The 16,394-nt window shown below is 45.8% G+C and overlaps 1 protein-coding gene across 7 annotated transcripts in view; it reads left to right on the top strand.

Moving 5' to 3' along the window:
- Dgkg (diacylglycerol kinase gamma) overlaps positions 1-16,394 on the top strand; it is a 216,667-nt gene that overhangs the window by 91,104 nt on the left and 109,169 nt on the right. For 6 of the 7 annotated variants that reach the window (XM_008823628.1, XM_008823625.1, XM_008823626.2 and 3 more), the window contains 7 exons: positions 5,356-5,473; positions 6,767-6,855; positions 9,608-9,724; positions 10,617-10,709; positions 12,329-12,388; positions 14,739-14,818; positions 15,935-16,009. In XM_008823628.1, the coding sequence (XP_008821850.1) occupies positions 5,356-5,473; positions 6,767-6,855; positions 9,608-9,724; positions 10,617-10,709; positions 12,329-12,388; positions 14,739-14,818; positions 15,935-16,009 (632 nt within the window). The remainder of the gene's footprint in view (positions 1-5,355; positions 5,474-6,766; positions 6,856-9,607; positions 9,725-10,616; positions 10,710-12,328; positions 12,389-14,738; positions 14,819-15,934; positions 16,010-16,394) is intronic. The other variant, XM_008823627.1, reaches the window with a different exon arrangement.

Below are 16,394 nucleotides of genomic sequence, written 5' to 3'. Positions count from 1 at the left end.
TGTGTGTGTGTGTGTGTGTGTGTGTGTGTGTATCTGTCTGTCTGTGTCTGTTACTGGAGATTGAACCAAGGGCTCACACAGTCTAGGCAAGCACTCTACCACTGAACTTTATCTCCATCCTCCATCTCTATTTTTACTTTTTATTTTTTGAGACAGAGTCTCACTAAGTACCCAGACCGGCGTAAACTCAATCTATAGCCCAGGCAGGCTTTGCTCACACTTGCAGTCCTCCTGATTCAGCCTCCATGGTAGCTCGGATTACAGACCTGTACCATCAGACCTGGCTCGATAACACATTCTAGCTCTCAAGGTTGTACATGACTTGGCTAGTGGAAATGACACAAAAAAAAGCTTATAGCAAGGAAATCAATTTTATCAAAGATCTAAATGAAGGAAAGTCCAGGAAAATATCCCAGTTGGATATCATGGGTTACGTGTAAAGTCTCAATGTGAAAGCCTGCATCTAACACAGTCAATTACTGACTTTTCTGGCTGTTTATTGAGTAAGCCAATTCCCACAAGACAAGTTAGGAAGACTAGAACTAATAGAAGCACAGATGGTGCGTCATTTACTAGGGCAATACTGCTTTGAGATTTCTGAAATGTCTGAAATGTCAGGGGAACTGGACAGGAAATAAAGCAGCCCGACTGCCTTGGCCGTATTTCCGTTTCACAGTTCTGTGACTCACAACAGAAGCTAGCCTTTATTTCCAGGGCTCGGGAATTGCCATCATCTCATAGCATGCTCAGTTGTTCCAAATGCTAAGTAGAAATTAGGGAGCCAGGATCTATATGGTACTTAATATCCCTTAGAACGCTAGAAAGTCAGAACCGGAAAGTCCTTTTTGGTCCTTAGTCTATCCTTTCATTCTACAACCTGAGGCCCATCCACTACACTCAGTCACATCAGGACCTGCATTCAGTGATCCCCTGCCAAGAGGCTGTACATACAAGAATTCCACATGAGTTCAGATAAGCAAAGTAGACTGCCGTCAACCCTCACTCAATACTGGATCAAGACGGATGATCAAAATGGAAACTGCTTACCTGCTTTTCAAACACACTGTGGTTGCTTTGTTTTTTCTCATTTGCTGGGAAAAGAAATAGGACTTTTTTTTTTTTTTTTGAGACAGGGTCTCCCTGTAGCCCCAGCTGTCCTGGAACTCACTATGTAGACCAGGCTGGCCTTGAACTCATTGAGATCCACCTGCCTCTGCCGCCCAGATGCTGGGATTAAAGGCGTGCACCACAATGCCCGGCCAAGAAATAGGACATTTTAAGCACAAGGAATTAACTTCTGTTTTCTTTCCAATGCTGAACTTGCTAAGGTTCAAAGTGCCACCAACTCTGTATGCAAAGAGCCCACTGTTTCTGGAAGCAACATGGAAAGCCTGACTATTTCTTAAACATTCTTCCCCAGTGCCACCCCTAATTCCAAATCAGCCTTTCAGAAAACTAGAATTTACATAAAAAAGAAAAAAGCAAAAATTAGATGTAAAATTAGTTGCTCTTAGTCAAAAAATATATGCATTATGTGCTAAGTTTTTAACATGTGATATCTGGGGCTCTAGAGAAAAACCCAACGAATCTCTTGAGTGTCCTGTTACTTGTTTAGCTTTATAAAGCACACACAGGGCCACTGAGAAGACTGGGGCTGTCTGAATAGGACATTTGCAAGAGCCTGTCTCCTGGTGAAACTGTAGCAGTGGCATAAATCTGGCCTGCAGAAGAAGGTTGGTTGCTCCACCTGCACGGTCTATGGGCAAAAATGAACTAGCCACACGATGGTGCTATAGCGCAAGCAGTTGCTGTAGGCCTGCGGCCCATTTGCTTCTTGAGAAAGTGGGAGTCGTCAGCTCAATGACTTAGCGATAGAGCTGTTTTCAGGTAAAATGACAGTCCTTTAGTCTGTGGAAAGTATGATTGCTTAAAAAGGTTCCGATGTTCCTTCCGTCCCTGAAGGAGAATCCCGGCTTGTTGAGGGGGTGGAGCTGGAAGGAGCGCTGGCTCTCAGGCTACCAAGAGCTCCCAGTTTGACTACTGGCTCTGTCAGTTACTCTCCCTGTGGCATTGGTCTGGTTATATAACTTCCCTAAGCCTCTGTCTTATCTGCACACTAGTAATAAACCCTGTTGCTCTTCCATTATTTTTGTATCCCTCAGTATCCAGTATAGAGTATCTAGCAGTGGGCGGGAAGCTGTAATTACATTACTTCATTTAATTCTTATAATAAATCCTTGAGGCAAGTATCTGGAAATGAATGAATCAGTCTTTTAACAAGTTGTTATCCACGTGTAAATCTATATGCTGAGGCAGAAACCCTCAAACAAACGGACCTCAATTCTATACAACTTAGGTCTTGGAAGAGGGTTTTAAAGTGATGTCGACAAAAGCTTTGTCTGACTTAGAGGAAGAGAAAGTATTTGACAAAGGGCGTGGGCTCCAAGGACCATCATCAGAAGTCTAGGCCTAGGAGCAGGCCTGGCCACAGTGACCAGTAACAAGACGTAGGTAACTAGACATAAGGACCAGACTTGTGTCCAGTACATTGGATTCCATGTCCCTGACCTCCAATCCAAGTACAACCTTAGTTACCATGGTTTGTACTGCCCTTCATCCCAGCCCCAGTGCTACTGATGATGGAACCTGAGGGAAAGATGGCAGGAGGGATGTCCCAAAGTCAGGCTCAAGCCAGGCTGTGTACACAGGGGCTAGAGCACGGCAGACTTGGCATGCCAAGGAACATATGATTGTGTAAGGAGGTCAGAGGACAGCCTTCAAAAGTCACTCTTTTGCTCCACCATATTGAGCTCGGGTCCACAGGCTTAGGGGCGAGTGCCTTTACCCGTTGAGCCGTCTTGCCAGCCCTCACTCTAGCATTTTATCTGTGTGTAAAAAGGTGGTGCAGGAAGTTCATTATTTTTACTAAGATGCTGTTTCCTGATTATAATGTTTGTATATGCTCACCAGACAAAATTCAAAAACTGCAAAAGAAAGAAATTAGAGAATAAAATAAATACATAGTATTGCCGATTATAACTAACCTTGGTTGACAGGTTCAGGATATTTCTTCCCATTAAAGATATTATTATCAGGGGCTGGAGAGATGGCTCAGCAGTTAAGAACACTGGCTGCTTTTAAATATATAGATATCTCTTTGATTACCACCTAGCATGAAGTCATATGAATGTACTACAATTTTAGTAATTTAGAGACCTTTAGAACATTTCCAGCTCTTCGGATTTTTTGTTTTGTTTTGGTCTTTTTGAAGCAGGGTCTCCCTGTAGCCCCAGCTGTCCTGGATCTCACTATGTAGACCAGGCTGGCCTTGAACTCACAGAGATCCGTGCCTGCCTCTGCCTCCCAAGTGCTGGGACTACAGGCGTGTGCCACCATACCCGGCACTCTTTGTTATTTTAAATAATGTTGGGTTAGACATTAGACTGGCACAGAAATGCTCATCTAGTTTTTGTTTTGTTTGGGTTTTGGAGGAGGTCTGTTTTTGGTTTTTGGTTTTTTGAGACAGGGTCTCCCTACAGCCACAGCTGGCCTGGAACTCTCCCTCACCCAGAAATGATCGGCTGTCAATAGTTCCTCAGCTAAGCTTGGGGCGTCTTTCCTATCTCCCCAGCTCTATGCTGGGTTTTTGTCTGGTTTGGATTTGCATGGGCCTTGTGCATGATGTCACCATTGCCGTGAGTTCATATGAGCAAGTTCCCAAGAGCCTGGAAAACTCTGTTTCTGGGGCTGGAGAAATGACTCAGTGGTAAAGAGCACTGGCTGTTCTTACAGAAGACCCAGGTTCAAGTCCCAGCCACCCACATGGTGGCTAATAACCTTCGGTAACTCCAATTCCAGGGGATCCAACACCTTCTTCTGTCCTCTGGGGGTGCAGTTACACACATGCAGGCATAACACTCATACACATAAAATAAAAATAAATAAATAATTTTTTTTAAATAACTCTGTTTCCTTGTGGTCACTCGCCACCCCAGACTTTTACAATCTTTTGGCCCCCTCTTCCAAAATGATCCCTGAGCCCTGGGCGGCTGAGGTATAATACAGGCGTTCTAGCCGGAGACTCACACTCTATAGTTTTTTGGGTTTTGGGTTTTTTTTTGAGATTTTACTGTATTTTCTGCTTAAAATACATATATAAAAAAGGAGAGAGGATAGGGTGAAATAGAATTACACTATTACTGACACAGACTTGAAATTCTAGTTAGAGGTAATGCCAATATTAAACTGATGTTTAAAGGGAATAACCTACAAGAAGTCTGATTAAGGTCTATTTTATTCTCTATATTTTGACCAGTTGTAACTTTCTGAGTTAGTCACCATCTGTTGCATGAGGAAGCTTTGCTGGTAAGAGTTGAAAGATGCATTAACATTCTCTCTGTCAAGCTATATCACACTGTTCATTAGTTTAGGTATAGAGATTCTGTCGTAGATGTGTCACTTAGGGCTAGGCACCTCATAGACACGTTTTCTCTGTGTTTGACTGGTTGTGGAACTCTGCAATAGTCTTCACATGTTGCCATAAGAAGCCTCTTTGATGGCACTGGAGAGATGGCTCAATAGTTAAGAGCACTGACTGCTCTTGCAGAAGACCCAGGTTCAATTCCCAGCACCTACATGGCGGCTAACAGCTATCTGTAACTCCAGTTCCAGGGGATCCGATGCCTTCTTCTGGCTCCATGGGCAATGCATGATACAGGTGTACTTATACACATGCAAACAATACACTTATACACATAAAAAATAATAAATAAAGTATTTTTTAATTTTAAAAAAGAAGCTTCTTTGATGAGAGTTAATAGGTGTACTTGTCTAGGGATGTGACAGATGTAGGTTTTCTCTAGGATCTATGTATGATCTCTCCAACCATGTTTATATGACCCATTGAATGAGTTAAGGCCCATTAGATAGCTGTTGATTGTCCCCAAGATAAAAGTGCCACTACTGAACCAATAGAGTTAGTTTGCTGTGCCAGTCATTGTTGTGGTTATTAGGCTTTACAGCTAAGGTTGGACCACTGATTGATTTTCTCCCTTAGCAGCTTGCATAGTGTCCTCTGAAGCACACATTAAGAATGTATTGATGTGTCCTGGGCCCAGTGATACACACCTTTAATCCTAGTACTTGGGAGGCAGAGGCAGGCAGATCTTTCTGAGATGGAAGCCAGCCCAGTCTACATAGCAAGTTCAGGGCCAGCTGAGCTACAGGGAGACCCCGTCTCAGAAAAAAAAAAAGAATATTTTGATGTGAGTTACTTACCTTCTTATTTAGAACCAGCCTTGGGATTTGTTGAGCTAGGGTAGCACCTCAACAGCTCACCTCCTGTCACCTCTGCAGGGTTCCCAGGGGGACGGGAGGCATGCCTGGACCCTGAAGCATTTCAAGAAGCCCACCTACTGCAACTTCTGCCATCTCATGCTGATGGGTGTTCGAAAGCAAGGCCTATGCTGCACTTGTGAGTAAACTTCCTTCAAGCCTCCCCACCAGGCTCTGTTTGCTTTGAACATCCCCTTCGGGGATGGTCTAGGGATTTCTGCTTCCCCATGGAGGATGGCTCCTATGGGTCTAATGGCAGGGCCTCGGTGCCTGTTTTGAGTCCACCTAAATCAAACAGGTAAGCTTTGTGCTACTGTTGGAATCGTGGGCCACTGACTTTCTGGAAAAACACCATTCAAGTTCAACTAAAAAGTATCTCATGTTAATTACAAGTAGGTTTTCTAGCCAATGATTATTTCATGCGTGTTCAGAGGAATTTTTTAAATTAAGGATCATATTCCATATTCTGGAAGTGCAATGAAAATTAAAATTACATATTTGCTTCATTTTGTAATCTATTTAATAAAACTGGAGGGCAAAACAGAAAAATGTCATGAATAAGGAAGTTAGATAGGGACTGGGAAGGTAGCCCAAGGAAGAAATAGAGGGCAAGGGAGGGGAAAGGGTGATTCTGGAAAGAAGGGAAAAGGGGGAGCAGGGGGGAGAGAAGAGCCAAAGCCAGAGGCTTCACAGGGCCGAAGAATGTGGGTACACCGAGCCCTGCCAATAAGTTCATGGCCAAATAGCAAATACCAGTCTGTCCAGAGCCACTCAAATCCACTCTCAGTTGCCTTTCCATCAACATGCTCTCATTCCTGTTCAATTCAAGACCTGTGGTCCTCTGCTGTTTGTTTGCATAATCACAGTATCCACAAATTGTACAATAGCTAATCTGACCAAGTGGTACTTCCCACAAATGTCTCACTTAACACTGCAAAACCCCGACTCCACAAAGACAAACTGCTGTGAACACATTTGACAAATCCTGAAGTTCTGAAAGGTAAAGTAACTTACCCAAGATAATGTAGATTGGTGCAAGTAGCATGCATTCGCCCAGCAACCTCGGCCTTTCGGTCCACCCACCAGCATCTGACATGCCAGGTTGAGGCATCTGGTACAGATGATAGGATGCTACCTCACACTACCTTCTGAGGTGTTTTCCTGCTGTGGCCACTGCCCTCAGAGAAGGTTAGGTGGAGGTGCAGGTGGAGGTACAGACACAGAAGTAGGAGAGTCCTGAGGATCTGCTCAAAGAACAAAAGGAGAATGTTAGATTTCTATTAGGCCAGCCAGCTCCATGTATCCTTTTTCTTCACTGGACACCCAGAAGATACAAGCCTTGGCTGAAGTATGTGTGTGGGGAGAAGGAGGTACTGGATATTTACTTGGTGGTGACTTACATGCACTGATTTTTTTGTTTTGTTTTTTCCAGACTGCAAATACACTGTCCATGAACGCTGTGTATCCAAAAGCATTCCTGGATGTGTTAAAACATACTCAAAAGCCAAAAGGAGTGGCGAGGTTGGTGACACCTACTGCCTCATTCTACTGTTACCTCAGGGACAGCATGTCCATCACCATGGACTCCTAGGCAGGAAGGGGCTTTGGGAGCTTTCTCCAGTCCCTTCTCTGCCTCGAGACCACCCTTAAGCCATCCCACTCATCCATCAATCCATTCAGCATCTCCCTGTTGTCCACTGTGTGCCAAGCACTATGCTAGGGCATCCCCAGGTTATGAGAGGTGGCACCCAGCTTGTTCAAATATTGTGCAGGCTAGGGGAAGGAACAGGCTTTGAAGCACATGGTAAAGGACTGAGGTGTGTGCTATCATAACAGGGCCACGTAGACGGTGCTGTTGAGGCCTGAAAGAGAAAAGATCACAAAAGAGGCAACATTTGGTTTATGTCTTGAACCATACCAGGGGGCTTCATGAGGCTTGAAAGAGGACAAAGCACTCCAGGTAGAATGGGTCTCATGTATACAGGCATGGAAGCATGTCTTACTCTAGGGCCTGGACTTGGTTTGGTATAGCTGGGTCAGAAAATGACTATAGGGTGAGGGCAGGAGCTCAGAAGGTAGTGAAATCTCACCTAGAAAGGAGGTTGGGAGACCAGCTCATGAATTAGAAAGCAGCCAAGGGTCAATGAAATGATGCTTCACACATGAAGTGATGCTTGAGGGGAATCTTTCTGAGGTTGGTATAGGAGAGAAATCAGAGGAAGGAAAATTTTTCCAGCAATCGCAGCAAAAGGCAATGCTACTCTGGGGCAGAGCAGATTGGGTCTGCTTCCACCTTGCAGGACAGTGGTTGTTTCTGAGTGTCCGGGGGGCCATGAGTCACTGGGCATTTTTACTAACAAAGGTAGAGAAGACAAAGGTAGGAAGGGAGAGTTTGAAAGGCATTTGGGAGGTGCCAGCTCCAGGGCTTGGTGCTGTGGATGCAGAGAACAGGAGAGCCAGAGGTAGGAGGTAGCTCCCAAGTTTCTAATTTGGCCACTGGGTGATGCTGTTTCTGAGTCTAGAAGTAGATGACCCTTGAAATCAGGGGACGAGCGCTCCGTGTTACTGCGGAGGGGAGAGCTAACAGAGGAGCCTGAGTCAGGAGATGGCTAGAAGGTGGGAGTGGCACCCAGCCCTCCCACAGAAGGCCTCCCAAGAGAAAGGCTCCTCTGCAACTCCTCACATGCATGCCCCATAGCCACTGCATGGGCCTCTTGTCTCCTCTTCCCACATTCCCCTCCATGCCCATGCCTGCCTTCCACCAGAACACACAGTGGGCCTCCTGTGCTCATGCCCTTGCCTACACTCTGGTCACCTGACACAGAGAGCAGGGTGACACTGCTGAGAAACCAGCAGAGCACATTCACAGCCATCTGAGCCTGCAGGGACAGCCTGTCTCTCAACACTTCTTCAGTCCCCAGACAGGATAAAGAAGGTGTTGGGGTAACTACCCTAGACTTGGAATTAAGAGACCTGTGTGGGTCCCTATGTGACTATTTACCAGTCTTGGAACCTGAGGCCAGCCACTTAACTCTAAAACCTCAACTTTCTCCCTCTGCAAAATGGAAATAATAATCTCATAGCATATTGAATATGACCATGTAGATGACAAATTGACAGAATGACTTTGTGGCACCCTTGGAAGGTGAGAAGCTGCAAATGTGACATGTCTTTTAGAGCAGTAAGTTTTAGCAAAAATACTCTGGGGTGAGAGATGTTGCACAACTTCATTGCTAAGTAATTTTAAACATTTACTCTTATTTAATGCAAATATGGATAGTTTCATGCAAATATTTCACACTTTTAACAGAGTGATTGAATTGGAGCACTCCAAGGCATGCCCCATTTTTCTCCAGAGTCTACATCTATAGTTCAAGGTACTTTGGTAGAAAGTTCTGAACTCTGTGAATTCCATGGGGAGAAAACTAAGAGCAGAGGCTTCCAGAGGCTTCCAGGCAGTGGCTCGGTCGTTGCCATTTTTGCTGGAGTTATGCATGCAAACCTTCCTATCTGCCCTGGTGGGTTTTCCTGGCCAGGCAGTAGTTGCATCCAGATCTTCAGGAAATGGGTGTGAAAGAGACTATGGCATCCTCACTCAGTATTTTGGACTTTTTAAACCTAGCTTCCTTCTAGATTACATCTCAACCTTTGCTGTGTATCATAACCACCCAGCACTTTAGGTCAAGTGTGGGGTGGGGATTAGGACTTCTAGAGATGACTGTAATGGACAGCTAAAGCTGAGGAGCAGGAAGCGAGCTAGCCAGAGTGTGGGAGCTGCTTCAGGAGGCTCTTCCAAATGTGATGTTTTATTGCATCTTTCCCAAACCCCAGAGATGCCTGTGCTAGTGTCTAAAGGTGAGGGACCTGAGACTCAGAAAGGTCCAGAAAGTAGCCAAAAGTCACTGTGCTGTGAAATGTAAGATCAGCAACTCCAATCAGTTTGATGTGTGCCTCAGCCCCCAGGTTCCCCTGTGCCACACTGCTTCCCCAGAAAAGGGTCCCTGTGAATAATTCTGCAAGGCAGATGGATGGCCAGGTGAGATGCTGTTTAGATGCTTGCCTGCCAGGGTGAAAGTGTACTTCAGACAAAATGGTTTTGAATCCACCTTGCTTAGCATTCTGATGATTAGGCAGCAAGGGACATCTAATAAGCTTTCACTACTGAGAAAACAGGGCCTTCTGGCCTTCCTGTCCCTCCAGACCTTTGTGCAGCCCTAGGTCCACGGGTGTGGTTCCACTGCCTTCCCTGGTATCCTTCCCTTCCCTCCCGCAGGTGATGCAGCACGCGTGGGTGGAAGGGAACTCCTCCGTCAAGTGTGACCGGTGCCATAAAAGTATCAAGTGCTACCAGAGTGTCACCGCGCGGCACTGCGTGTGGTGCCGGATGACGGTGGGTCGGTGCCCAGGGAGGCCATTCTTCTTTTCAGTGTGGGTTTTGCTGTAGCCTGGGAACAGTGAACATCCCTCTACAGGGCAAGTGCTAATCCAGGGGATCGAGGCTAGGAGGGCCCCAGAGCCCAACTGGAAATTCCCCGCCTAAGAGTGCAGGGATGAATCCTCAAACTGCCTAGAGAGAAGGCTGCTTAAGAAGAAGCTGACTAGCCGACTGCCTACCTGGCCAGGCATTTGGCTAAACCATCAACTTCCTTCACTTGGGGCTCAACTGGGGAGGGCTGATAGACTGGACAGGAATTAGGTCCTGCAATGCCGACTCTTTTAACACCTCAGAGGAGTAGCACCTGGCTGGAGGACATTTGCCTTTAAGCAGCACCCTGTGTGGCCAAGAAGCCTGGGCCTGCTGCTGCCATGCTCACGTCGGAGTCCACTGCCCTCTGAATGGTAGAGGTGCCACTGGCCAGCCCAGTCTGCCTACCAAAGCCAAGTGGGCCATGTCTTGCTTCCCCAGCTAAGTATCAGCCATAAAGAGGAGGCATCTTCAAACCAGATTCAGGACCCTCAAAATACAGGGGATCTATTGTGACTGAACCCTCCCAAACCTGTATGTACTGAGACAGTCTTCCTTCCATCTCTAAACCAGAAATTCAGCAGGCCTGGGTGAGGGGAGCTGTAGAAGCCAATCAGGCAGCTCTTGGTCTCCTTTCTCTGCCCCTGGCAGACATGGTACACATTCACATATACTCAAGAATACTGTCAAAGGTAAAGCCAGCAGGCACCAAGATGCAGGGATGCTAGCCAGCTTGTTCCCTCTACCAAACCTCTGCACCCACCTACCTGATGTCTCTCTGGTCACTTCTCACTCTCATCTACATTTTTCCCTCCAGTTTCACCGCAAATGTGAATTATCGACACTGTGTGATGGTGGGGAACTCAAAGACCATATTTTGCTGCCTACCTCCATATGCCCTATTACCAGAGTAAGTGCTCCTGCTCCTCCATTCCCTACCCCACCCCCGCACCCCAACCCCACCTGTTTCTGGTCAGTGGTAGGCAGCATTCAGACCCTCACACTCCTCAGAGCACTTCCCTAACAGAGTTTGTGGTTCAGTGTGTGTTTGAAAGAATAGTGCGAGCTGGATGGAGAAAGACAACGCCTCTGAGATATTCGGTTCCAACTGCTGCTCCCCAGTGGTGCCTCAAGGAAGCACATTCATTTGAAGCACCTTGAGGCAGAGCACAGCTCAGGGGACCACCTGCCTGTTGCCAGGCTTCCAGCCCCTCTCCTGTGTTTAAACTCCTGTGTTTAATCTCTTCTGCCCAAGGGCTTCCACCAGGGTGTCTCAGTTATATTTGGAAGCAAAAAAAAAGATGACTTAAACCCCTTTACTCCCACTTGAAACTCTGCCTCCTGTACTAAAGACTAGCCCTCTCATCTTTCAAATGCTCCACTCCTAGATTCCTTCCCTCTCACCCTTGACTTGACCAAACACCCTTTTCTCATTAAAAAATCCTTTAAGAAAACCACCACTTTAGAAATCCATTTGTCAGTTTTCATTAAGTTGGAACTATACAAACTTCATCACCCCTAGAAACGCAGACATTTATTCCATCCAAAGACATGTACAAGAGTATTCACAACAACTTTATAACAATCGGAAGTGGAATGCAAGCTAAGTGACCATAAATAAAAGCACAGATAAATAAACTGAGACACACGAGCATATTGCAGCCATGTGTTGAAATACCACAGTATAATGGGAAAGACAAACAGGGACTTTTAAAAATATAATGCTAGCCTGGTGTGGTGGCGCACACCTTTAATCCCAGCACTTGGGAGGCAGATGCAGGTGGATCTCTGTGAGTTTGAGGCCAGCCTGGTCTACATGTCGAGTTCCAGGTCAGCTGGGGCTACAGGGAGACGCTGTCTCGAAAAGACCAAAAATAAAATAAAATAAAATAATGCTAATAAGCCAGGTGTGGTGGGGCACACCTTTAATCCCAGCACTCCAGAGGAAAAGGAAGGCAGATACAGGGAGATCCTGTCCCAAAAAGACTATATTTATATATTCTAATATATATATATTAGACTCGATGGCATGCTTTGTTGCTCTATTTGTATAAAATTTAAAGGCAAGGCAAAGCTAATAGCTTGAAAAGGCAGTAGTTCCATGGAAGTGTATACATATACAAAAGCTTATCAAACTGTACTATGGCTTGATAAACCTCAGTAAACAATATACAATGAAACAAAGCAGAACAAGCAAAACCGAGAACAATGACTGTGCTGAGTCCTTACAGCAGAAAAGCTCCTCAATCAACAAACCGAATTTTGGCTGATTTCAGGCCCTACCAGCCCTGCCAAGTTTCAAGTTAAAATCAAGAGATGACAGGGGCCTAGAGAAGCCTAGAGAGACTTGTGGGCTATACTCCTTTTTGAGAGTCAAAGCCCACTTTGAAAACGCCCTCACAGTTTACTGACTTTCTACTCTCTGTCAATATTAGCCATTTGAGTTAATGTTTTAATGTGATCTTGTCTGTTATAGTAGGTTCTTTTTTTTCACCCTCTCAAAAGATGCTTGTTTTTCTCTTCTCACAGGACAGGCAAGGTGGGAAGTCTGATGGCAGCGTGGCAACCATGGGTGAACTTGTAATGCAGGTACCTCATAAGCCTGAAATCCAACCACTCATTCTAAGTGGGTCCAAGGCTATGGTGGGGGAAATGGGGCTTGGCGTGTAAAGGAGTGTATCTCAACATTTGTTCTCTCATCCCATCAATTCTGTCACACAGGAGGACACTTTACTCCCGGCCTCTGGAATTACCTTTGACTGCCACACTGTAGGCAAGTGCTGAGAAAGGAGATTGGCTGATTCCATTGCTGATCTAATTGGCTTTACCACCTCTTTAAGAGCAAGTTACATAAAATTTCAATATGCAGACCTCCTAAACAATAACAAAAGTGTGGCACAAAATTGGACAATGGGTTTTCCAAGACTGCCAAGCTGTCTCCAGAATGTAATCTGCCAAAACAAAGCTAACCAGATCCAAAAGGCCTTAATCTTTAAGTGTATTTTTAAGACCTTTTTAACTAAGTTTCACCAATGAATATTTTTTCTTTACATCTTCTAGGAAGTTCTGAGGATGCAGAGAGGGTGGCCTGCTGAGATACAGAGAATACTAGAATAGGAAACAGAAGGGGAGGGCCTCATCCTTTGTCTCAGAGCCTACATTTCCTTGTTCAATCATGGGCATAGCATGCCCTGCACTGTCCACCTCCCACAGCTCTACAAGACTGGGAGCATGCTGATCATGTGTTCAAAAAATTGAGACATAAGATATGGGGACCGAGAATAGATGAGAATGCTCTAGACATCCCAAAGGGAAGGCTTTAGACAGAAGAGAAGGTTGTACACACTAAGAGAAGGTTCTAGACATCTAGAGAGGCTCTAGGCACCTAGAGGAAGGGCAGAAAGTCAGGTGGGAGAGAGCGAGAAAGAGACAGAGAGACAGAGACAGAGAGGAGAGACAAGGACATTGCCCCTGATCTACATCAGTCTCACTGAGCAAGACCCAGTGCCATATGGGCTGTGAGGTGCTTTGAATATCACCCCAGACTTCGGGCTTACCCCTTTGGCTCCTGGGAAGTTGAGGGAATTGTTTTTTAAGAATTCACAAACAATGCTACTGTTCTCTGCAAACACATTGTGTTGTGATAGATGGATGTGTAGTTTGCAACCAGATGCTGCATTAACTATTGAATATGGAGCCCATCTGTATCTCTGTGTGAGACTATCATTCAACTGGATCCACAAAAATCCACTCCTGTGTGTGACATGAAAAGACCTGTGGAGGAAGGGTTATATACAGTTCTACTCTGTTCCTGCTCATTTAAAATCTACTTGATGCTTTAAGATTTTACCTAGAAAATGAAAGACAAAAATAAATACCAACAAACAAAGAAAAAAACCTCCAGAAGATACTATGCATTTCAAGTACAGTGGTTTTAGTTGCAGTGATCAAGAGACACTTCATAGAGGAGATGGCTCTGGAATCGGGCTCTGAGTTGTTCTGGATTTCTTTAGGAGATTACAGAGAAGAAAGTATTTCAGACCATGGGACAAGAAGGAAAAGCAAAAACAGTGTGAGCAGATGCACAGGACAGCACTGGGGAGACACAGTCACCTCATGGTACCAGCAGGCTTTGCTGGACCTCCCACTGAGGGGTGAGAGGCAATAGCAAAGGAACAGGAACAGAGACTAGATTTGATCCTGAGAACTGTGAGCAGGGTGGCATGCTTGACATGACTCCCCAGGGAGTGGCCTCACCAGCCCATGGATGGTGGTGACTGCTGGAAATAAAGGGCCACTCCAGGAAGGACAGGCAGGCCAGAATCTTCCCTGGATACCCAGCTAAATAACCATACCCTTAACAAGAACAGGAAACCAGGAGAGAAGAACAGTCTTATGGGAAGTAAAGATGAGTCCGTTGGGGCATGTTGATGTGGCAACAGTGGTGAGAGCTCAAGTTGAAACACCTACTGGATGGTGAGAAATGTGAATTTAGGAGGAAAATTGGGCCTGGAAATGTGGATCTGGAAGGTGCCAGGGGGACTAATCGCTCATGAGCATTATTTTACTGATATGTATGACCAGGTGGCCATACCCTCTAAGATTCTATTTAGCAGTGTCCCTCACAAAATTTGATCTTGTGATGTGGGCACAATGCCGCACCATTGTTGAATGAAGCCATTGTGTCATTGCCCCATCTCCGATCCCAACCTCCAACCCTCATTGCCATTAACACTCCTTAACAGTCTCTCAAGCTGAAACCACTTAGCTGCTTTCCCCCTCAAAAAACTCAGCCAGCAGACAAAGATCTGCCCCACATCTCTCCTCCATGCCTGGGCCTGCTCCCATCCACCCTTCCGAAGCTGTCTCGGCATCAGCTTTTGTCTCGATTCCCTGTGGAACAAAACAAAGCTAATTTCTTTTTCTCTTCCATTTTAAGTATAAGATCATCCCCAACCCCGGAACTCATCCCCTGCTGGTCTTGGTGAACCCCAAGAGTGGAGGGAGACAAGGAGAAAGGTATGTTCTTTTTTTTCAAGTGGAAAGGCTAAGGTGACACAGATCCCTTCCTCCCGTTGACCCCAAAAGACTAGACTGTGCGGACAGGGTAACCCAGGCTCATGGCCCAGCACCACCACTTGCCATCTCCTGGTCCAGGTGACTTAACACTCTATACTTGAGATAACAATATGACTTCTTATAGGGTGACCCTGAGGATTAGAATAGACCTGGTGCCTTGCCTAAGACCTACTACCTGAGCCCCAGTGAAGACTTTCAGAGTCTAGTCTGAGATGTCTGCTCCTTCCTAGCCCCCAAAGTCTTTTCTTAGATTAAAAGACATAAGGGGACATACCTTATTAGGATCTCCTGGCCAACCCCAAGAAGGCAGGGCACCCACCTCAGCAGTGAAGGAAGTGCCTGATTTGCTGGAAGCTGGAGTCAGCTCAGCAGAGAGGGGAGGTAGAGCAGCTCTGCTTCCCAGGCCTGCTTCGTCTGGGGTCATGAACAGATGGTACAAAGATGAGGAATCCAGATTTAGACAAATAATAGACAATGCTCAAGCAAGAACTATGAGGCCCCACCCGAGTCCAAGGGGCAGGAAAACCTCCTGCCCTGACACAGCCATCCCAAATTGGAGCCCAGAATCCAAGCCCAGATGTAATCACTGGCTTTGGACATTCTGGGGCCCACCTCCTCCTACCTGAGGTCTTATGGGATGTTGGGCCCTCTCCCTAGGGGGCCTTCCATACCTCTGGTCAGTCCACAAAGGCCAACTCACACTGTCCATACTACACAGAATATCAAGAGGTCGCTAAGAATGTTCTTGCTATAGACAGACAGGCCTGTTCTCTGGGCTTCCCTGCCCTGTCCTCTGCAATAGATGGTGTAACTGGGGTAGGGCTGGAGTCAGATCATCCAAGGGCATCCTTGGGTCAGAGGTAAGAATGTAGAGATGCCAGGTGCACTTGAAATATCAGTATCTGTGTGTAACATTTACCTCTTAAACTAGCTGCCCAATCCCACCACTCATGGGTCCAAACGAATTTGTCCTGGTGTAATTTCTCACAATGATATTATTTTCCTTCTCTGACACTTTGTTTGCTTGTTCTTTGTCTTTTCTTTTTTTTTTCATAGAATTCTTCGGAAATTCCACTACCTGCTCAACCCCAAACAAGTTTTCAACCTGGACAATGGGGGGCCTACCCCAGGGTATGGAGCAGCAACCTTTACTTAGCCCTCCTTTGATCTCTGAAGAAGAGATCTTCCTTTGTCTCTTAAATCTCTTGTCTCTCAACTCTTTCTGCCTGCCATTTGATGACCTTTCTTTTTCTCACACCTCATCTTACCCCTAGTTAATTTTTTGGGAAGGGTCTCCCTCTACCTTGTCACTGAAAAAGTTGTTGATATTGTAAGAGGGAAAAACTGTATACACCAGGAAGGGAGGCTGCTGAATTACCTGAACTCCTTTGCAAGTCTGGGTCTGCTGGAGTCTTCGTAGAGCTCTTCTCTCTGTTACTCAGCAGTTTGACACGGTGACTTGAAGTCTACCCTGTACTCTGCTGTGAGATCATTTTAGTCAATGAAACCATCATTT

Source organism: Nannospalax galili, unplaced genomic scaffold (assembly GCF_000622305.1).
Source record: "Nannospalax galili isolate Female #2095 unplaced genomic scaffold, S.galili_v1.0 scaffold1349, whole genome shotgun sequence".
Taxonomy (NCBI): Eukaryota; Metazoa; Chordata; class Mammalia; order Rodentia; family Spalacidae; genus Nannospalax; species Nannospalax galili.
The sequence above is the reverse complement of the archived record's forward strand: the minus strand, read 5'-3'. Positions and strand labels throughout refer to the sequence as shown.